At 43.2% G+C, this 22,869-nt stretch overlaps 1 protein-coding gene across 1 annotated transcript in view; it reads right to left on the bottom strand.

The window, feature by feature from the left end:
* The window catches only part of LOC112217847 (MAM domain-containing glycosylphosphatidylinositol anchor protein 2-like), a 345,651-nt gene that overhangs the window by 199,906 nt on the left and 122,876 nt on the right, over window positions 1–22,869 (bottom strand). Inside the window, exon 3 of the mRNA XM_042300909.1 lies at window positions 7,933–8,107. Within this exon, the coding sequence (XP_042156843.1) occupies window positions 7,933–8,107 (175 nt within the window). The remainder of the gene's footprint in view (window positions 1–7,932; window positions 8,108–22,869) is intronic.

Raw genomic sequence — 22,869 nt, forward strand, 5'->3', positions numbered from 1 at the left:
AACAGAACATAGGCTATAGGCTAGTTGGAGAGGAAGATATCACATTGTTGGGAAGAAGCCTAATCAAAACACAGCACAGCATTGGTTAGGCAGAACAAAACACGTTTTTATAATCAAGAGCAGAGCAGGCCAGGGCTCAGGAATGGAATATCCATTGCAGTGTGCAATGCACCCTAGTTTTATTTACACCATCCCAGCAGCACAAAAGACTCAGGAAGGAAGTGAATTTTCTTAGAAATATAACCCAGAGCATGCACTTTGTAGCCTATAGACTATGGATCATTTCATTAAATTGCCTATAGGAGCACATATTGCGCGCCCAGCAGAGAATCAGAGACGAGGGGCAACATCGGGCACACGTTGATATGTAGCCTAATAAGCAACTAATTCTAAAACACAGAAATATTGAAATTTCATCAATTACAAATTACATGACCCTCTGTCAGACTAGATTACAAAAATACTAAACCCTCCCCTTGACTAAAATTGAAAAAGCATGACAACAAACAAATGACAAACAAATGACAAATGACAACAAACAACAAATACACTTTCACAAAAACATTGCTAAAGTGTCCAATAAAAATGAAGAGGTGTTTCCATTTATGCAAATTGCGTGTATGCGTGTATTTTCCTCCAGGTATCCATTCTGTAAATTTCGATCCATCCCTTAAGATCTCTCATTTATCAACCACGCTCTGTGTTGAATTGGACTTAGCCAGCTGAAGATACAACAATCCTGGCATTGTTTTCAGTTTGTTGGCCAAAGTTAAATCACAGACACAGAGTTTATTTCAGCTCCGAGACCAATGAACATTTGAGGCTGAGACAATAAGAATCCTGTTAAAGATGAGTAATGGGTTGTGTATTGAACTATCCAAAGGAGATGACTATAGGGTCACTGATTGGTAGGGGACTCATAGGGCCACAGCAGCCTCCAGTGTAAAAATCGTCATTTTGATTATTCATCCACTTTAAAGAGTCCTGAAATTACCTCCATTGTCAAATTGGTGGTATATACTGTTGATTCCTGACAAGTGCACTCTGTAAAAGTGCAAACTCAATATCAGTGCAATAAAGTTTTCCAGTCCCAATATGCAAGTACATGCTCTCTAACTCCTGTTAAACACATGGGCACAAGTGAAGTACATGAGTCTTTTGTACTTCATTGGAGTCCATTGGACTCTTTTCACATCAGAAATGTATTACATTAGGAACGTGAAGTCCTCCTGCCGATGAAGTCCTTAAAGCCAGCTATAAGCCCCTGCTGCAACGCTATGGGCCTTTCTCTACTAGGTACGTCAATGTAGTCTCAGACACAGCAATACCACATATACAGCCCGGATGAAATGAAAAACATTGTAATAGATGGACCCTTCAAGGAACTGAGGAAGAAGAGGCTCTAAGTTCTTAGGAACAGCAAAGCTACCAATCGATCAACAGAAGGACGGTAGGGAGTTCTTTATTAACTTCTGAGTGGGCATCTGTCCCTGCAGACCTCACTATGGACAAACACATCTTCTGAAGCACCAGCAGGTAGAAATGTGCTTAGATGGGGTGGGTATTTTAAATGAGTTACTGTTGTGCCTGCTAGGCCTGCCAGGGCTAATATCAGCTCCTCTGGGCTGCAGAGGTAAGTTAATTACCCATCCTGCTGTTGTCTGTCCTTTTGAGTTGGCAATACTTCTACCATAGAATTCTCCCTCTTTTTTTCATTCTTTGCCCTTCCTTCTTTCATTTAATTTATTTTCGAACCTAGGCAATGCGTCCAGAGAATTCTCCCTTTCTCTCTTTCCTTCCATCACTTCATTGAATTTAATGTCTATTGGACGTTGTGAGTCATGGCGGATCCAGCAGTCTCTTTGGAAGGTGAACGGATAGGAAAGGAGTACACATTGATTTTATAGGTATGTATGTATGAACAAATAAAGCTGGAAATATTTCAACTCTAAATTGAAAATAAGCCCTCTGGTTTCAGAAGGACAAGGAAGGAAAATCAATATTTTCAATTTTTTAAAGAACAGAACAAAGACTAAATTCACATTGAAATGGAAGCCCTCCTAAATTCCCACTAAAAATAAAGTCCTGTCTCTCTCTGACTTGTATCCTTATAGTAGCCATCCTTACTAGCGGTTACATTTAAGTAAGCATTTCACGGTAAAGTCTACACTTGCTGTATTCGGCGCATGTGACAAATAAAGTTTGATTTGATTTGATTTCTCGGTAGTCTAATGACATTATGATGTAAAAACACACCTACACAACATCTGAAAATCAGATTCTACACAATTTTTCAAGGTGTTGTTGTTGAGCCCTGGCGCCCAAATAGCAATTGAAATGCTAATTAAAAAACAAGGTTGCAAAGCACTAAAAATAGCGAGAGCTGCAAAAGAGGCACACAAATTACATTCACCCCTGGGTGACAGCTATAGCATTTACCAGGAGAAATCCACTATGTTTCTGTTGGATGTGCAACACAACACCCAGCTAATGAAGTACATATGGACTACAAGGCCAGAGACAAGGGCGTCATCGGTCTAACACCATGCCCAAACCGGACCCGCGGGTGTGCCTGCATGTGCCAACGTGCGCAAATGGATTTTGTCCCCCTACACCAAACGTGATACCGACACGCAGGTTGAAATATCAAAACAAACTCTGAACTAATTATATTAATTTGGGGACAGGTCAAAAAGCATTAAACATTTATGGCAATTTAGCTAGTTAGCTTGCTGTTGCTAGCTAATTTCTCCTATTTAGCTAGCTAGCTTGCTTTTCCTAGCTAATTTGTCCTGGGATATAAACATTGAGTTGTTATTTTACCTGAAATAAGGCCCTCTAGTCTGACAATTAGTCCACAGATAAAACAGTCAACCGAATCATTTCTAGTCATCTCTATTCCTTCCAGGCTTTTTCTTCTTTGGACTTTGTATGGCGATTGGCAACTAACTTTCATAATAAGGTGTATTACCGACCTCAGTTCATCTTTCAATCACCCATGTGGGTATAACCAATGAGGAAATGGCACATGGGTATATGCTTTTAAAAGCCAATGAGGAGATGGGAAAAGCAGGACTTGCATCACGTTATGTGCCACAAATAGAAGCAACTTCTATTTTAGTGCCCAGCAACACATGTGCTCGTTGGCTCGCAGTGTGGGTGCAATGATTGAATAACATGTATGTGCAAATTTATTTTGTGACATGAGCAATGTGGTCAGCATGTAACACTTTAAATGCTGCCGCTGCTTTAATAATGTCCTATAGAGTTGTGTTTTAAAGGCTCTACAATATAAAGGCCATAGCATTACATACTGTACAGTATTCAGTGTATACTCAATGATACATAGGAAACCTACAAGTACAGAACTTGAGGAAATCAAGCTTGAAAGGCTCATGTACTTGAAAGTACTGTACCATGACATTGATACTTGATATTCCCTTTTCATCCTCTTCTAGTAGCCCTTTCCTGCAGTCAATTACCAAAAGTGCCCTGTTTGGCCTCATTAGTGGAATGTTATATACAGACTCGAAATCATTGGCCACTTTAATACTGTTTACATATCTTGCATTACTAATCTCATATGTATATATTGTATTCTATACCATCTATTGCATCTTGCCTATGCCGCTCGGTCATCGCTCATCCAAATATTGATATATACATACTCTTATTCCATCTCTTTACTTAGATTTGTGTGTATTAGGTTGTTCTTGTGGAATTATTATATTACTTGTTAGATAGTACTTCACTGTCGGAACTATAAGAACAAGCATTTCGCTACACTAGCATTAACATCTGCTAACTATGTGTATGTGACCAATACGATTGGTTTTGATTTTTAAAAACTCAACACAAATCTGGTGTTTCCATGTCAAACAGTTTTGTTATATTTCAGTCTTCTATGATGTACATAAAGTGTAATATTGGGATGCAAACTCAAAATGTAATACATTTCAACTCTATATCTGACATGGTACATGTGTCTTCTTTGTTTGAGCCGATAACCATGTTTGTGAGGTGAATACTTTAGCTTCAAAGTAATTTTGTTAAAGACTACCAAGAATCGCTCTGTGTGACCCTGATTTAGCCCACTGCAGTAAAAGGTTAAACAGAGAGTTTTTCTGGAGAGCACAACTCAGGACATCATTGGACTGGGAGGCAACTAGTGAAAGCATTGGATGACGTCATTGGTTGAATGATGGTCTGGATGTCACAGCTGATGTGTCTGATAGGCTAAGCATCCCTCCCACGCTGCCCATTCAGGATTTGCCATCCATTAAACTGTAAACAATGCCATGGCAAACCAGAGAGGATTCAAAATGGCCACTGGTCAACTTTGGTAATCGTACTGTTATCATGCTAAACCAGTGACACTGGGATGTTAGTCACTGTCTGTCCAGGGTCTATTGTATGTCTCAATAGTTTACAATCAACAGTGTGGAAGAACTAGACAGGTGAAGGCACATGTCCGTTAGACATCCACCACAAAGGCAATATGGCAGTCCAGAGCAGATGAAGGAAAGGAGACAAGGAGAGAAAGAAAGCCACTACTTCCCCCTCCTTCCAAGTTCCAAGCTTTCTAACCATCACCTATTCCAAAGCCCTTGCTCACGTCAGAACTAATATACAGGTACAACGACTGAGAGCCACACAGACATGCAGGGGCCAAGAGGAGACAGGGAGGGAAATAGAGAGAGAGAGAGAGAGAGAGAGAGAGAGAAAGGAGAGAGAGAGAGGGAAATAGAAAGGGGAAATTGAGACAGAAGGAAAGAGAGAACAGGCATAGAAAGAGCCTTGGCGACAGTGTGGATAAACACCAGCCACACAGACAGACCCTGCCCGTTGTGACAGACTGAGAAGAGTGATTGGCAGATGGAAGAGAGGCTTTGGATGTCAGATGAAAGCGTTTTTTCTTAACCCCTGCCTTGACAAGGAAATGAGAGGAGAGAAGAGAAGAGGAGAGAAGAGGCAGAAGCAGAAGCAAAAGCAGAGGCAGAGGCCGACGAGAGGCAGAAAGGAGAGGCAGAGAAGAGAGGCAGAGAGAGGCGAGGCAGAGAGGCGAGACAGAGGAGAGAGATCGAGACAGAGGAGAGAGGCGAGGCAGAGGAGAGAGGAGAAGCAGCGGAGAGAGGAGAGGCAGAAAGGGGAGACAGAGAGGAGAGACAGAGACAGCACTGCAGACTGCTCTGTGTTCTGCCACAGAGAGAGTGGGAGAAGAGGAGAACACAAGCCCAAAGTTTATCACTGGCAGTGATGTTACGGAAGGGAAAGTGCTGGTTTTAAGTGCTTGAAGTTGGTTTGTCTGGGACAGATGATTTTTGCTTGTCTAGGGTTCAGACGAGAGCAACCATCCTTCATTTAAGTGCACCTCTGTGAAGTTGTGGATTGCAGCTAAAAAAGGTGCCCCGGACAACTCCAATCAGACCTCACTATTGAAATGGCTAGTTTGGCTAGGCTGGAACTTGCTGGATTTGGCATGGCTGGAACCTACTGGGTTTGGCACAGCTGGAACTTACTGGGTTTGGCACGGCTGGAACCTACTGGGTTTGGCACGGCTGGAACCTACTGAGTTTGGCATGGCTGGAACCTACAGCGTTTGGCAAGGCTGGAACCTACTGGGTTTGGCTCGGCTGGAACCTACTAGTTTTGGCTAGGCATGAACCTACTGGGTTTGGCTAGGCTGGAACCTACTGGGTTTGGCTAGGAATTAACCTACTGCATTTGGCTAAGCTGGAACCTACTGGGTTTGGCTAGGCATGAACCTACCGTGTTTGGCTATGCTGGAACCTACTACGTTTGGCTAGGCTGGAACCTACTGCGTTTGGCTAGGCTGGAACCTACTGCATTTGGCTAGGCATGGACCTACTCGGCGTTTGGCTGGGCTGGAACCTACTGGGTTTGGCTAAGCATGATCCTACTGCGTTTGGCTAGTCTGGAACCTACTGAGTTTGGCTAGGCATGAACCTACTGGGTTTGGCACAGCTGGAACCTACTGGGTTTGGCATGGCTGGAACCTACTGCGTTTGGCTAGGCTGGAACCTACTGCGTTTGGCAAGGCTGGAACATACTGCATTAGGCTGGAACCTACAGCATTTGGCTAGGCTGGAACCTACTGGGTTTGGCTCGGCTGGAACCTACTAGTTTTGGCTAGGCATGAACCTACTTGGTTTTGCTAGGCTGGAACCTACTGGCTTTGGCTAGGAATTAACCTACTGCATTTGGCTAGGCTGGAACCCACTGGGTTTGGCTAGGCATGAACCTACTGGGTTTGGCACGGCTGGAACCTACAGTGTTTGGCTATGCTGGAACCTACTACGTTTGGCTAGGCTGGAACCTACTGCGTTTGGCTAGGCTGGAACCTACTGCGTTTGGATAGGCATGAACCTACTCTGCGTTTGGCTGGTCTGGAACCTACTGGGTTTGGCTAAGCATGAACCTACTGGGTTTGGCTAAGCATGAACCTACTGCGTTTGGCTAGGCTGGAACCTACTGAGTTTGGCTAGGCATGAACCTACTGGGTTTGGCATGGCTGGAACCTACTGGGTTTGGCACGGCTGAAACCTACTGAGTTTGGCAGGGCTGGAACCCACTGTGTTTGGCACGGCTGGAACCCACTGTGTTTGGCACGGCTGGAACCTACTGGGTTTGGCTAGGCTGGAACCCACTGGGTTTGGCACGGCTTGAACCTACTGGGTTTGGCTCGGTTGGAACCTACTGGGTTTGGCTAGACATGAACCTACTGGGTTTGGCACCGCCTGAACCTACTGGGTTTGGCATGGCTAGAACCTACGGCGTTTGGCTCGGCTGGAACCTACTGGGTTTGGCTCGGCTGGAACCTACTGGGTTTGGCACGGCTGGAACCAACTGGGTTTGGCTCGGCTGGAACCTACTGGGTTTGGCTCAGCTGGAACCTACTGGGTTTGGCTCGGTTGGAACCTACTGGGTTGGATTGTTAAGACTGATAGCCACTGTACAATTTCTCCAACAAAAACACACAGTGTCTGGTCTAGGACCCCAACTCAATCAATTGCAGTCTGAAGATAGAGGAAACCGGCAATGCTGGTTCCACATAGAATGTTTACACTGCATCAGATGTTGGTAACTGTGTTACAAATAACATACCTTGCAACCTGTTTTTCTTACACTCTTACAGACATTGTCATTGGATATTTATGCAAAACCACACCTATTCACACCCTTTAAAATTCTGAGTTAACTCGTAGTAACTGGAGTCGTAGTGCAGAGGAACAGCCTGGAGGGGGGGTTGTAGCTGTGATGGAAGTGCACTGACGTGTGTCTTCACCACTCATCAATTGATGAGGTGAACAGGACAATCAATGGCCGATCAATAAAAACAATACAGTGTATGGCCATTCAGTTTAATGGATCCCAACAGACATTTCCATTTTATGGGGCCGGGATTGAAACCAGAGTACTTACAGTACATGGATAGACACAACATGACAATAAAGTGCCTTTTTAATTTAATCAACAATCTGGATACACAGAGCATCACCAAAGCACCTCTGGAAAGAAAGCATTTTGGGGCGACAGGTAGCCTAGTGGTTAGAGCGTTGGGACAGTAACCAAAAGTCGCTAGATCGAATTCCCGAGCTAACAAGGTAAAAAGCTGTCGTTCTGCCGCTGAACAAGGCAGTTAACCCACTGTTCCTAGGTCGTCATTGTAAATAAGAATTTGTTCTTAACTGACTTGCCTCGTTAAACAAAGGTTTAATACAAAAATAACAAATGTACTCAGAGGAAAAACCAAACCTTACCGTTGTGGTTGAAATCTAGTTGAAAATGAAACAAGAACCGTATACTGACTCGTTACTTTGGATTTGATGCAACATTGAGAAGGTACACTGAGATAACAAGAAAACAATGTTGGCCCAACCACTGTGTCCGACGGTAATTTGCAGGACTTACAGTAGACGTCGACCCGTATGGACTTGATGGCCGGGGAGCCCAAGCCGTTCTCAGCCTTGCAGTAGTAGCGTCCCCCTTGGTGTCTCTGGATCTTGGTGATGTGCAGCGTCTCGTTAAACACACTCGAGTCCTGGAAGCGGTCAGACACACTGCCTGCTGTCTTAGTCCATCGGATCTGGTGGAGGAAATATGGTTGTTTAGATGACTTACAGATGTAGGATCTTAATTTGAGCCAGTTTGCTACACCAGGAAAATAATCCTGCAGCAACACAACATTTTTATTATTATGTGGATGATAATTAATGGAGATTTTTGTAGGGGTAAAGGAAAATCAAGCCTGAAATTTCAAAGTGGAAATTACAAACTTCAGAAGCCTTTTAAAAACCTCAACTACAATACACCTCAAATATACTACACGTTTCTGTTAACCTCTTTCAGCCCTGGAAAGGTGAGTCTCTACTCTACCAATTTCATCTTCTCATTACAACCACATCTAATACACTGTCTGACTCTTCCCCTCCTCAAAGAAGATCTGATATCTCTATCTGTTAGAGTAAAACCCTCAATCACAACTTCACTGTCTTTCACTAACTGGTGCAACCCTTAACCCTTAACCCTGTAGCAGGGGGTGGTAATGAAAGGTGAACTAGCATTCAGTTCATACCTCTGGTCTATAACATGGAGGTGTAATTGACCCTCCATCATCTTTGTCTCTCCCGTTCTCATTAAAGCCTGGACAGGTGGTGCAGGCTGACAGAGACAGAACCACTGAACATGGGACTTAATTCATCTCTTTTTTTAAGCTACTGCTATATCACCCCAGATATATACTGGGTTAGCTAAGCGACAGCATACCCACACATGTAAGTACTGTATGTATGCACATAAGTGCTCACACACAGACTGGTTTTGCCTCCACAGTCAACACACACAACATATCTCTGCTGTCTGTGTGAGGAGAGAGGAGAGAGAGAGAGGGAGAGAGAGAGAGAGAGAGAGAGAGAGAGACGCAGCATTATCACCGCCGTTTTGTTAGAGTGTGTGTTTGTTAGTGTGAAATCAAATGTTATTTGTCACATGCGCCGAATACAACAAATGTAGACTTTACTCTGAAATGCTTATTTACGAGGTCTTTCCTAACAATTCAGAAATACAAAGTACAAAAAAACATTTTTTTCCTAGAATAGGAAATAGTAACACAATAACGAGGCTACAGTGTATAACGAGGCTAGAGTGTATAACGAGGCTACAGTGTATAACGAGGCTAAAGTGTATAATGAGGCTACAGTGTATAACGAGGCTAGAGTGTATAACGAGGCTACAGTGTATAACGAGGCTACAGTGTATAACGAGGCTACAGTGTATAACGAGGCTACAGTGTATAACGAGGCTACAGTGTATAACGAGGCTACAGTGTATAACGAGGCTACAGTGTATGTGTGTGATGCATCAGACTGGGGTTCAAACCCTAACATTCCATCTGTTGTCCAAGCTACAGGCCAAAGTCAGAGACAGAGAGAACACACTTCAGATGTATGTAGCCATGGAGTTTATTATTAGCCTGACAACAGTCCTTCTCTGGCCTCAGGCTGTTGTTCACAGTGGGGGAAGAACAAACTAACTAGCCACAGTCTTTGTATGTCGGATAAACTAGCCTTAGTTCATATGTCACATTAAAAGGGAACTAAAACTCAGAGATCCTACCCGCACGCGTTAAGCAAAAGTTCAACAACATGAACTCTCCCCAGAAGTTATTAAATAAGTTATGAGGATAAATTAGATTGTTCTCTGAATTCTCATTCCACCATCCTTTCTCCTTCCTCTCCTTTACTTCTCCTCCAGATACAGTACCATCATAAATACTAAGAGAGACAGTGAGAGAGTGAGAGAAAAAAGTGAGAGAGAGAAAGATGGAGATATAGACTGAGACAGAGAGAGAGCTGGCTTCAGCACAATTCAGTATTCTACCAGCTTATATTCTCCCATTTATTTCCTCTCCTCTGCCTTTTGTGTAAAGAGCTTTTGAGTTCCAGCAAAGCACCAATATCAGTGTATTGTTCGAGGGCCACTAAGAAGTGAGTATTCAAATAGCATCCATGGTTTTCAAAGGGAAAGTGGTACTGTTTGTTTCACATGACGGTATACCACATCATCTGACTTACTGAGAAGCTTTGAAAGTCTTTCCGGGAGCCCCACAGCCATTTTGCTCTACACTCTTTCTTTTAAACTTCCTTTGTGTGGGTGCTAGGGTATGTCTGTCTGCCTGGGAGCTAGGGTATGTCTGTCTGCCTGGGAGCTAGTGTATGTCTGTCTGCCTGGGAGCTAGTGTATGTCTGTCTGCCTGGGAGCTAGTGTATGTCTATCTGCCTGGGAGCTAGTGTATGTCTATCTGCCTGGGAGCTAGTGTATGTCTATCTGTCTGGGAGCTAGTGTATGTCTATCTGCCTGGGAGCTAGTGTATGTCTATCTGTCTGGGAGCTAGTGTATGTCTATCTGCCTGGGAGCTAGTGTATGTCTGTCTGCCTGGGAGCTAGTGTATGTCTATCTGCCTGGGAGCTAGTGTATGTCTATCTGTCTGGGAGCTAATGTATGTCTATCTGCCTGGGAGCTAGTGTATGTCTGTCTGCCTGGGAGCTAGTGTATGTCTATCTGTCTGGGAGCTAGTGTATGTCTATCTGCCTGGGAGCTAGTGTATGTCTGTCTGCCTGGGAGCTAGTGTATGTCTGTCTGTCTGGGAGCTAGTGTATGTCTATCTGTCTGGAAGCTAGTGTATGTCTGTCTGTCTGGGAGCTAGTGTATGTCTGTCTGTCTGGGAGCTAGCGTATGTCTGTCTGTCTGGGAGCTAGGGTATGTATGTCTGTCTGCCTGGGAGCTAGGGTATGTATGTCTGTCTGCCTGGGAGCTAGGGTATGTATCTCTGTCTGCCTGGGAGCTAGTGTATGTCTGTCTGCCTGGGAGCTAGGGTATGTCTGTCTGTCTGGGTGCTAGGGTATGTCTGCTTGTCTGGGAGCTAGCATATGTCTGTCTGTCTGGGAGCTAGGGTCTGTCTGTCTGGGAGCTAGTGTCTGTCTGTCTGGGAGCTAGGGTATGTCTGTCTGTCTGGGAGCTAGCATATGTCTGTCTGTCTGGGAGCTAGGGTCTGTCTGTCTGGGAGCTAGTGTCTGTCTGTCTGGGAGCTAGGGTATGTCTGTCTGTCTGGGAGCTAGGGTATGTCTGTCTGCCTGGGTGCTAGGGTATGTCTGTCTGTCTGTCTGTCTATCTGGGAGCAAGGGTATGTCTGTCTGGGTGCTAGGATATGTCTGCCTGGGTGCTAGGGTATGTCTGTCTGTCTGTCTGTCTGTCTGGGAGCTAGGGTATGTCTGTCTGGGTGCTAGGGTCTGTCTGTCTGTCTGTCTGTCTGTCTGTCTGTCTGTCTCTGTCTGTCTGTCTGTCTGTCTGTTTGTCTGTCTGGGAGCTAGGGTATGTCTGTCTGGGTGCTAGGGTATGTCTGCCTGGGTGCTAGGGTCTGTCTGTCTGTCTGTCTGTCTGGGAGCTAGGGTATGTCTGTCTGGGTGCTAGGGTATGTCTGCCTGGGTGCTAGGGTATGTCTGTCTGTCTGTCTGTCTGTCTGGGAGCTAGGGTATGTCTTTCTGTGTATATCCACCAGGGCACTGTGAGAGTAAGACTGGGAGTACAGTTTGACCCTCTCTTCTCTTCTTGATCTAAGACAATCATTGAAGATCTGAGGGGAATGACTGTGTATTTATCTTTATTATAATACATGTAGCTCAATCCAAGCTGAGTTTCAATTCAGCTGATACCCATGTAGCTCTTTCTAATAATGTAGAGGGCAGTGACTAAGGGTTAAGGGCTGAGGAAAGACTTATACAGGCTGAAAGTTATGGCCACACTTCCTAATGTCACAATTTAACACTTTCATTTTAGGGCATTATCTTTAATTGCATGTCCAATAACTGTGTACTGTTCTAGCCTGCTTTATCACACGTTTGTGGGTCACAACATTTATTACCATTACAAATAGGCTCGTGTCTTGTTTACATTTACTTTCAATACTACAGTTCAAAAGGTCACACAGGTGTGAAATGGCTCATCCTCTGAATCACATTCTTCAGACTACAACACACAGAGAAACTTTACATATCCCCATCAATCAAGAGCATTAAAAACCATAAAAGCGGTTAGTTCCCATGCAGAAAAATAAACACAATAATAATCCTATTCTTCTTGTAAGTCATCATTCAATCTAGTCTCTGGCATTCTAATAAAATAAATCTACATTAGCCTGTAAGGAACGTTGCTCTCCCAGCAGTGTTGGACAACACACAGTGACATCTAGCAGCTAATGGTTATGTGTGCAGCGACAGTGGCTGTGATGCTGGGGTTGTATGTCGGAGCATGCGTCGTCAGTTGATCTCCCACGCTGCAACGCTGTACCTGCCCCCCCCTCTGTCCTACCATCTTTGAGCTCTCAAGGTTTCCGAAGGAGAAGGTCTCTAAAAAGCCAAGTGTGGCCAACTGTGGTGTAAAGTACTTAAGTTAAAATATTGTAAAGGAAGTCGTTTTTTTGGGTATCTGTGCTTTACTATTCACATTTTTGACAACTTTTACTCCACTAACATAAAGATGTTTAACCCCATTTTCTCAGTATCCAATTGGTAGTTACAGTCTTGTCTCATTACTGCAACTCCCATATGGACTCAGGAGAGGGTTGAGAGCCGTGTATCCTTTGAAGCACAACCCAAACAAGCTGCACAGCTTTTTGACACACTTAAGCCAGAAGCACCAATGAGTTGGAAAAAACACCATACACCTGGCGACAGTGTCAGTGTGCACTGTACCCATCCCACCACAGGAGTCACTAGTGCACAATGGGATAAGGACATTCCTGCCAGCCTAGCCCAGATGAGGCTGGGCCAATTGTGCAACAACCCATGGGTCTCCTGGTCATGGCCAGCTGCGACAGAGCCTGGACTCAAACCCAGAATCTCTAGCTTGCACTGCAGTGCAATAGACCACTGCCCCACTCGTGAGGACCCATAAAGATGTACTTTTTACTCCCATACATTTTCCCTGACACCAAAAAGTACCAAAAAGATTTAGAATTCTCAGGCAGGACAGAAGTATTGTCCAATTCATGCACCTTCAACCACATTCCCACTGCCTCTGATCTGATGGACTATACACAAACACTGCATTTCTAAATTATGTTTGAGTGTTGAAGTGTGCCTGTCTGTCCGTACATTTTAAAAACAAGAAAATTATACTGTCTGGTTTGCTTAATATAAGGAATTGATGTATAGCATTTACTTTTACTCAAGTATGACAATTGAGTATTTCTTTCACTACTGTACTTTCAGTAAGTACATTTAAAACCAGAAACTTTTAAACTTTTTGCATTTTATTGGGTAACTTTTGCTTTTACTTGAGGCATTTTCTATTAAGGTATCTTCACTTTTACTTGAGTACCTTTTCAACCACTGGTGGCCAAGTATGACAATTGAGTACCTTTTCCACCACTGTTGGCCAAGTATGACAATAGAATGGCAAGAGAAAAACAGACATGGGTACATATCACAGACTGACTGATTTTCAATGTCTTTTCAACCCAAAATACTTATTTTCAATGTCTTTTGCTCATAGGGAATTTAGTTATTTTCAACTAAGATTGAAAGGTCTGAATCACAGAATTAACAGGTACCAAATCATAAACAACAGAAGACGAATATCCAACCATCCATCCAACCAACGATTCAACCATCAAACAATCCAACCAACCATCCATCCATCCAACCAACCATTTAACAATCCAACTATTCAACCAGCCAACTATCCAACCACCCAACCATCCAAGTGGCTGTACCATAGCCCAGGGAGAATGGGGGTGTCTAGGATCACACTCCACACTCCATGCCACAACTAACCCTTGGATAAACTACAATATCTTTAGCTATATCCTCCCATGATTATACAATACTGGGGGCAGCTATACCCAATCTTCCCACTCCAGGGCAAAAACTACAGTATCTACAGTAACTATATTCTCCTACAGCCTTTGTCCCCCTGGCATAGATGCTAGCCTGCTAGACCCTAGCCTGCTCATGGCTGTATGCGGCTAAATTAAACCACCTGACCCTCTTACCCACCTGTCTGAACTTGACCCAGCAGATAATTGAAACAAAAATGGGCGGTGTTGGGTGTTTCCTCTGTGGTGTAGCTGGCGTGATGGTGCATTTGTGTTTGAGTGTGTGTGTGTGGGGGGGATTACTGTGTGTGTGTGTGTGTGTGTGTGTGTGTGTGTGTGTGTGTGTGTGCTCAGTGGTGTTGCTGGCATAGTCAGACTGTGTCCTCAAACACAGTGTGAGCGTACAGACTGGAGGCAGGCCAGAGTCCAGCTCAGAAGATACCTCAGGGGAGAGAGAAAGATGGCTCTATCATGGGAATTACATCTCATAGTGGCTGTCACTCCATCCATTATTTCACAGGTGCTGAGTGAAACCAGTCCAATCTAATACCTGTCTCTGTAAGATTGTAATGTTTTGGTGAACCCCAAAAAGTGATTGTGACGAATCCTTTTACACACTTATAATATGGTGAATGCCAATTGATAAACAATTTAACATTGACTTAACTCTTCAACATAACTTAGATTCCAGTGGGTCTAGTTGCTATGTAAATTTTGCTTGGCTACCCAGACTCATTGCTCCAGCCAAACGCCACACCACGCCCATGAACGTTTCTTCTCCGACCCCTCTAGAATGCCAACACATTCGAGCCATCCGATTGGTCCCAGAAATGAATGGGTAGGGCCAGAGCCAGAATACACGTGGGTGAAGCAGCGTTTTCGAAGTACATAATTAGCTTTGATACTCTGATTGGTTAGAGACGATCCAATCACAAACGACGTCACCACAAACGACTTTCAATGATGGAAGATTCAGACTGAGATGTAGCGAACGATAGAGCAGTGGAAGAAGTGTGAGTAGTCGACCAAATGTACATTGCTGCCGAATTGAATGTTGCTTATAATGAATAGGCTTATAATTGCATCTCTTTGGAGTACATTGGGTACTTCCAGGCTTTGTTTCTAATAGCAAGACCTTATAAAGGGCAAGGCCTTGCAACTGATGCTCAGAGGGTTGATCCTCTATGAACAGATACACATTGTTCTTCTGCATTATCACTGTTCACCTACCTAGTGCAGAATATGTGAATGTAAGAATGAAAGCTTCTGTACGTGAGATAGCCAGTAAAGTGCATGTCTGCATCCCAAATGGAATGTGATTCCCTACATAGTGCAGGGCCCCAGGGCCCAATTGGCCCTGGTCAAAAGTAGTGCACTAGTAAGTGAATAGGGTGCTGTTTGGGACGTAGCCATGTTGTGCCCTCTTCATAATAAAAGCCAACATGCTGTATGGAACAGAATGTCACCAAGGAGAATGTTCTATTAATCTTCCAATCTAACATTCCTTTTAGCGTGTGTGTGTAGGATTTTATTATTAGACTGTCTCTATTTTCCTGACGGGGAGGCGGGCGCGGGATGGAGAACCTCACGCTGTGAGAAAGTGAACATCTGGTTGGACGAGAGCCACAGTCTCCATAGGTGGGGGGTCTGAGGGGGATGTGGGTCATTTAAAGAGTGTTTATAGACCTGAAAATAATGAAATGCTGGTAAAATTGGTAACAATGGCCCTGTTTAGGTCACGGTTGGCTTGCTCACTTTGTGCGGCGCTGGTGCTATAACTGTCTCTCACACGTCTCAGTCAGGGTACTACCAAGGGAGCTGCTTGTTCTTACTTAGGGAGAAGGACAAGCCCACTGGGCACACACATGTTGAATCAATGTTGTTTCCACATAATTTCAATAAAATTGTTGTATAAACGTGGAATAGACATTTATTTGTGCCCAGCGGGAGGTATGTCATGTAATGGGGATGTCTTTAGGTGTATGCAAATGATAAAATATTACAGGGATTGTGACATGACTTTATAGAGATTAACTTCACAATGACAATGACTCCAATGTCATATGAGGTCAATATGGATCAGTGGCTTGGTGGATATTGGTAGCAACACCAAAGTTGTGGGTTCAACTCCACATATACATTTATATTGTATGTGTGTTAACTAAGTTGCTTTTTATAACACTGCCAACTTGAAGAAGAATATAAGAATACTTTCCTTTCAGATAGCAGACATTCTTTGTTTTGTTTCAATCCCACCCATGTACCATTGGTCATTTAAAAAATGTCATGATAAGTGTTCCCCTTCCTCCTAATCAAAACTTTATCTTTCTTCTCTTTCTTTTCTATATACTATAACCTTGCTCCTCTCTTGGGGGAGGAAAGAGTTAAGTCAAATTAGCATGCAGTAGAACAAACAAACTTTGAAAAGGGGAAAAAAGGAGGAAAAAACATGCAGAGACTAAGACTATGAACTTGCTTGGAAGATTTAATTCTAATGAAAAGATGAAGGGTTATTATTCACTTACAACTCTGTACTTGATAAGAGCGGACACACCTTATGTTTTCCCAACAGCCTCAGGACTAGCACACCAGTACCAACTACCCCCAAATAACCCCCTCTTCTTCCTATCTACTCTTTAGTCCCTACAACCCCCTAACCCTTCGTACCCCCCTCTACCACCCCAGAACCACCTGAGACCCAGGCTGCTCCATCTCTAAGCCCAGAGTGACAGCCCTGTTCCTCCCCTGCCATGGGATCTGACTGGGGCTCATAATGACTCACTTTCAAAGGAAATCCTGACTCTCCTGCTATTTCCATGTAGCCCTTTGATATCTCTCTCTCTCTCCCCATCTTTCTCTCTCTCCCTCTCTGTCGTTATCCTTCTCTATCGCTCTCCCTCCTTCTCTCTCACTTTTATCACACATTTTAATTAACAGGATAGAGGATAGAAGTTAAGGCAGGGGAAATAACAAGTTGTCACTACGGATGAGAGCAGAAGATGAATCGCGAGTCGGAGTGTTTCACTAATTTAAGTGGCCCTCACCTTTTCAATGGGAATTAAAAAATCAATAGCCTTCTCTGCATCTGAATCAACAGGACAGGACGTGTACAAATGAATGCTAAATATATCGATCAAAGGGGAATTAAATATGAATTAATGTAAATGGCGGACAATCCCGTCCCTAGATATCGCTGAGTCCCATTTAATTTGTCTAATCGAGCAAATTGGATACAATGTTGGACACATGTACTACTTACCAGAAAAAGGTAATACATTATTGTCAAGTCTTAGCCGCACCGTTGCAGAGCTGACAGGATGTTCTGTTTTACATGATAGAGAATAATGTCTGTTCTACATAAATTTATGTCCGAATGTTCTGTAATATAATATCATCTGAACTATCCCCTTGAAGACTCATCGTGGGTGGGAATAAGCATTTGATTGAAACTGTCAAGAACCAATCAAAAGTACTTTGCCCTGGGGGCTCAACACTTTAATTGGTTGGAATCCCAGAGCTTAATTAAACGCAGAGCATGGATGAAAAGATCCTTGTTAAGATGCTGAGGACCCACTCTGCTCCCTCCTCCTGCATTCACAACACACATCAACATGTTTCCTGTCTTTATTTATTAATTTATTTACTTGCCTTGTGATGTTGACTAGGCAGATGTGGTTTCTGTTTTGTCTTCACAACTCTCATTAGATCTGCCAGCTTTTAATTATGAATATGCAGGTGCGCAGTACAATACGGAGCAGCAATAATTGGGGGATTACATTTATAAGCCGGTTCAGTGGGGAGACGCGTGGAGTGAGAGCTCTGTGGTGCTGATACAGAATCTAATACAGCCCAGACCTAGCTAAGCATATGTAAGGGATAATCAAAGAGGGGCTATGAGCTCTATGGAAAATAATGAACGATGTGGAAGGTGTGTTCCACAATCAGCTACCGGAGTTAAACTGACCTTCCACGGAGTTGCATTATTTTCCAGAGAACGCATGGAGCCCGAGCTGATTATCCATTTAATACCATGGCTATAATTTAACACATTTGCCACTACTGAAGTAGCTAGCACGTTTACTTGATACTGTAGCTACAGTAGTTGCTGTTGTAACCAAACAAACAGACTTGCTAGTTTAGCTAGACAAACCATCAGGCCTAGCTTGCTATTATGAAAATTGAATTCAACAATACCAATACTGTTTTCAAATAGACTTTTGTTTTCAAAAGCAGTTCAAACAAAACGTGTGAAAATAAACTATAGGCATTGAATTCTACCGTGCAAATATACTGTGTGTTATCAGGAAATAATGCATGCTCTGGAATGCCCTTTAAGCCAATCAGAAAGGAGTATTCCACAATGACATGGCATAAATAATATTATAAACTGGGTGGTTTGAACCCTGAATGCTGATTGGCTGACAGCCATGGTTTATCAGACCGTACACCACGGGTATGACAAAACATGTATTTTTACTGCTCTAATTACTTTGTTAACCAGTTTAAAATAGCAATAAGGCACCTCAGGTGTTTGTGATATATGGCCAATATGCCATGGCTAAGGGCTGTATCCAGCACAGCCCTTAGCCGTGGTATATTGGCCATAAAACATACCCCCTCTGGCCTTATTGCTTTATTATTCAATGATACCATACTGCTACTACAGTATTTATTGCTAGAATAGAGATAAGCCCCTAGCTATAGTTAGTCAGTGGTTGCACATCTAACTAGCTGGAATGAAGCTGGAATGAAGCTGTGCTGGATAGAACAGTGGAAATATTTATATTTCTGTTTACGGTTTACAGCAGGTCTCCAGATACCCAGAACTGCCTGACCAGCCTGATAGGGTGTCCAGCTTACATCTGTGCAAATCTGTGTGTGTCCAGCAATGGATTGAAACATCCAACCGTGCCTCAAGTGTTGTGCTGAAGGTTCACCACATACCCAAAGTGTTGTGCTGAAGGTTCACCACATACCCAAAGTGTTGTGGGTTCCTGTCCTGAAACAACCCTTGACTTAGATCCTACCCTCTATACACATTTTGATATCTGAGAGGATTGGACAGGTGTAAGCAATACGGCCAAAATTCCACCAAGCCTATCAGAGGGTAAGATGGAGCTCTCAACATGTCACCAACATCAATTCTTCTCAGATCTCCACAAGTGTCAACCTAATTTTGTCCCGGGGGCCGCATTCCGTCTTCATGAGGGCCGGAGGGCCGCACTGAAAATGTGTTCTATTTCCTCATCGTCAAAATTGGGGGGGAAAAATAGTCCCACATCCATCCTAGGGCTGTTATGATGACCGCATTACCGACACAATGGCAGTCACGAGTCAGGACACGGGTCAAATTCCATGTGACCATTTAGTCACAGTAATTAGGCTTCTCCAAACTCTGATACTGCTGATGGTCATTAGTAGCCTACTGAACTTGCTAACTGCCTGGTACTCAGCCCTCTATAGTCCCTCTAATCAATCTCAAATCAAACACTTCATGAGAGCCTGTGAGCTCATGTTGCGCAAAATGTATATAGGCTATGCAATTGTGTGAGAAAACAGTTTTTATGGCCTCTATTAAAAAGGGGAGTATCCCATCAGCTTTCTGTAGGCTAGGCCTACTACACTTGAAGTCAGAAGTTTACATACACCTTAGCCAAATAAATTTAAACTCAGTTTTTCTCAATTCCTGACATTTAATCCTAGTAAACATTCCTTGTCATAGGTCAGTTAGGATCACCACTTTATTTTAAGAATATCAAATGTCAGAATAAATAGTAGAGAGAATGATTTATATAATATTTTCTTTCTTTCATCACATTCCCAGTAGTCATACGTTTACATACACTCAATTAGAATTTGGTTGCATTGCCTTTAAATAGTTTAACTTGGGTCAAACGTTTCGGGAAGCCTTCCACAAATAAGTTGGGTGAATTTTGGCCCATTCCTCCTGACAGAGCTGGTGTAACTGAGTCATGTTTGTAGGCCTCCTTGCTCGCACAAGCTTTTTCGGTTCTATCCACAACTTTTCTATAGGATTGAGGTCAGGGCTTTGTGATGGCCACTCCAAAACCTTGACTTTGTTGTCCTTCAGCCATTTTGCCACAACTTTGGAAGTATGCTTGGGGTCATTGTCAATTTGGAAGACCCATTTGCGACCAAGCTTTAACTTCAAGACTGATGTCTTGAGATGTTGTATATATATACTGTATCCACATAATTTTCCTACTTCATGATCCCATCTATTTTGTGAAGTGCACCAGTCCCTCCAGCTGCAAAGCACCCCCACAACATGATGCTGCCACCCCCGTGCTTCACGGTTGGGATGGTGTTCTTCGGCTTGCAAGCCTCTCCGTTTTTCCTCCAAACATAACAATGGTCATTATGGCCAAACAGTTATATTTTTGTTTCATCAGACCAGAGGACATTTCTCCAAAAAGTATGATCTTTGTCCCCATGTGCAGTTGCAAACCATAGTCTGGCTTTTTTATGGCGGTTTTGGAGCAGTGACTTCTTTCTTGCTGAACGGCTTTCAGGATATGTCGATATAGGACTCGCTTTACTGTGATACTTTCTTACTTTTTTTTATACTATAGATACTTTTATCTCTAGGAGACAGAATGCGTCTCCTTCCTGAGCAGTATGACGGCTACGTGGTCCTGTCATGCACAAAGTAAATGTCCTAACCGACTTACCAAAACCATAGTTTGTTAACAAGAAATGCGTAAAGTGGTTGAAAAACACGTTTTAATGACTCCAACCTAAGTGTAAGTATACTTCGCGATTTCAACTGTATATTTATTTATAAACCTTTCTAATATTAAGCACATTGAGTACAGGAATACCTGGTTGGCATGAAAATTAACCACGAGAATAGGGTTCTTGTCACAAACTCCCTCTCCGGCGCTCTAGGTCACCATGCTGCTCATTATTACACACACCTGTCACCATTGTTACGCGCACCAGCGCTTCATCAGACTCACCTGGACCTTTCTGATTACCTTCCCTATATCTGTCACTCCCTTTGCTTCCTTCTCCAGGCATTATTGTTTCTGTTTTGTGTCTGTACGCTGCTCATGTTACTTGTTTTGTCTGTGTTAGTTTATTTATTAAATGATTCACTCCCTCTACTTGCTTCCCGACTTCCACGTTACACGTTACAGAATAACGCCTCACCAAAGGCGTGTTAATAGGTAACGTCGGGTCCGGGTGCCGCTGCCGGAGAACCGAGCATGCATTAGCCGGTTCGTCAGACTTCCATGCCTCAGCCATAACGAGACTCGGTTGGCCTGTTGCCGAGTCTATCGAGGATGCCTCAGCTAGCTCGTCAGGCTTCCATGCCTCACCCGGCTCATCAGGTTCCCGCACCTCAGCCGACTCGTCAGGTTCCCGCGCCTCAGTAGAGGCGACCGGTCCACTCCTGGTCCCCGGGATCATCCCTTTGGTCGGTGTCATGCGGCTGGAGCCGCATGTCAGAAAGGGGGTACTGTCACGTAGACTTCGTCTCCAGCGCTCTAGGTCACCAGGCTGCTCATTATTACGCACACCTGTCACCATCATTATGTGCACCTGTGCCTCATCAGACTCACCTGGACTTCATCACCTTCTTGATTACCTTCTCTATATCTGTCACACCCTTTGGTTCCTTCCCCAGGCGTTATTGTTTCTGTTTCTTGTCATGGTTTGCACAGAAGGACAAGTTGACCAATAGAATTGATCAACTTTTGTACTATGGGGGATAGTAGATTGACATAGGCTAGTGATTTTGATGATTGTTAGGTCCACTCATCTTGTTGGCTGATAAAAGTAGACTAAATGTGGACAGTTCTAACATCTTCAATATGCACCTTAGAATTTGGTAAGAGGGAAGAGCGCAGTTGCATCCCTGATATGTCTGTCTTCATTCACTTGTAGCCTACTTCTTAGCTGAAATGTCTGTGAGAAGGACCCAATCACGTGACAGGAATTGGCTCATAAGAATGTAGATATCTGACAGAGCCATGTGAGTGAGAGGTGCTTCACAGCATGGCAGCCGGGAGAAGGGAATTATAATTATTATATTCAGCCCAAGGGCACAACGGCCACTTTGGCCGCAATAGGCATGGATTTTTTTGAGTTGCATTGCGGCCACACAAGGGGGATGTTGCCGGGAAATTTGAGGCCTGGTGAGAACATTATCAAGTGCTTGTCAAATTGTGAATGAAAGACTGATGAAGTGTGTGCAGCTTGCACATGAAACAAATCAAAGCTCATGCCTTTCATGGGACTCTGATTATTTGAAAAAAGTCACATCATGCAGCCCTAGAATGTACAAAAAATACAAACATATAGCCCAATGCTTGTATCACAACTAAAGTTGCATAAAAATCTAAATGAAGCTTATAGGAGGACCAGTTTCTTTGTTAACCGCTCAACACAGAATAGCCTCATGTTTGCACTTCCTTAGAAATTTTTGGGAAAAAATATTGTTTCTATTTTATTAAGCTTTGATCAATTGTATTCTTAATACTATAAAACAAATCTTGTCTGCTAAATGAACTAGTGTAGCCCACAGCCATATGACCTAACATAAGGACAACTAAGAGTATATGCTATTCTGTTCTTCTTAAAACTACATTTTCTTCATATCATGTTTCTTTAAACCTGTTTAAAATAAATAATGGATTTATTGTGATGGTGTAGGCTATATTACATGGATTTATTGTGATGGTGTAGGCTATATTACATGGATTTATTGTGATGGTGTAGGCTATATTACATGGATTTATTGTGATGGTGTAGGCTATATTACATGGATTTATTGTGATGGTGTAGGCTATATTACATGGATTTATTGTGATGGTGTAGGCTATATTACATGGATTTATTGTGATGGTGTAGGCTATATTACATGGATTTATTGTGATGGTGTAGGCTATATTACATGGATTTATTGTGATGGTGTAGGCTATATTACATGGATTTATTGTGATGGTGTA

Source organism: Oncorhynchus tshawytscha, linkage group LG18 (genome assembly GCF_018296145.1).
Source record: "Oncorhynchus tshawytscha isolate Ot180627B linkage group LG18, Otsh_v2.0, whole genome shotgun sequence".
NCBI classification, from domain to species: domain Eukaryota; kingdom Metazoa; phylum Chordata; class Actinopteri; order Salmoniformes; family Salmonidae; genus Oncorhynchus; species Oncorhynchus tshawytscha.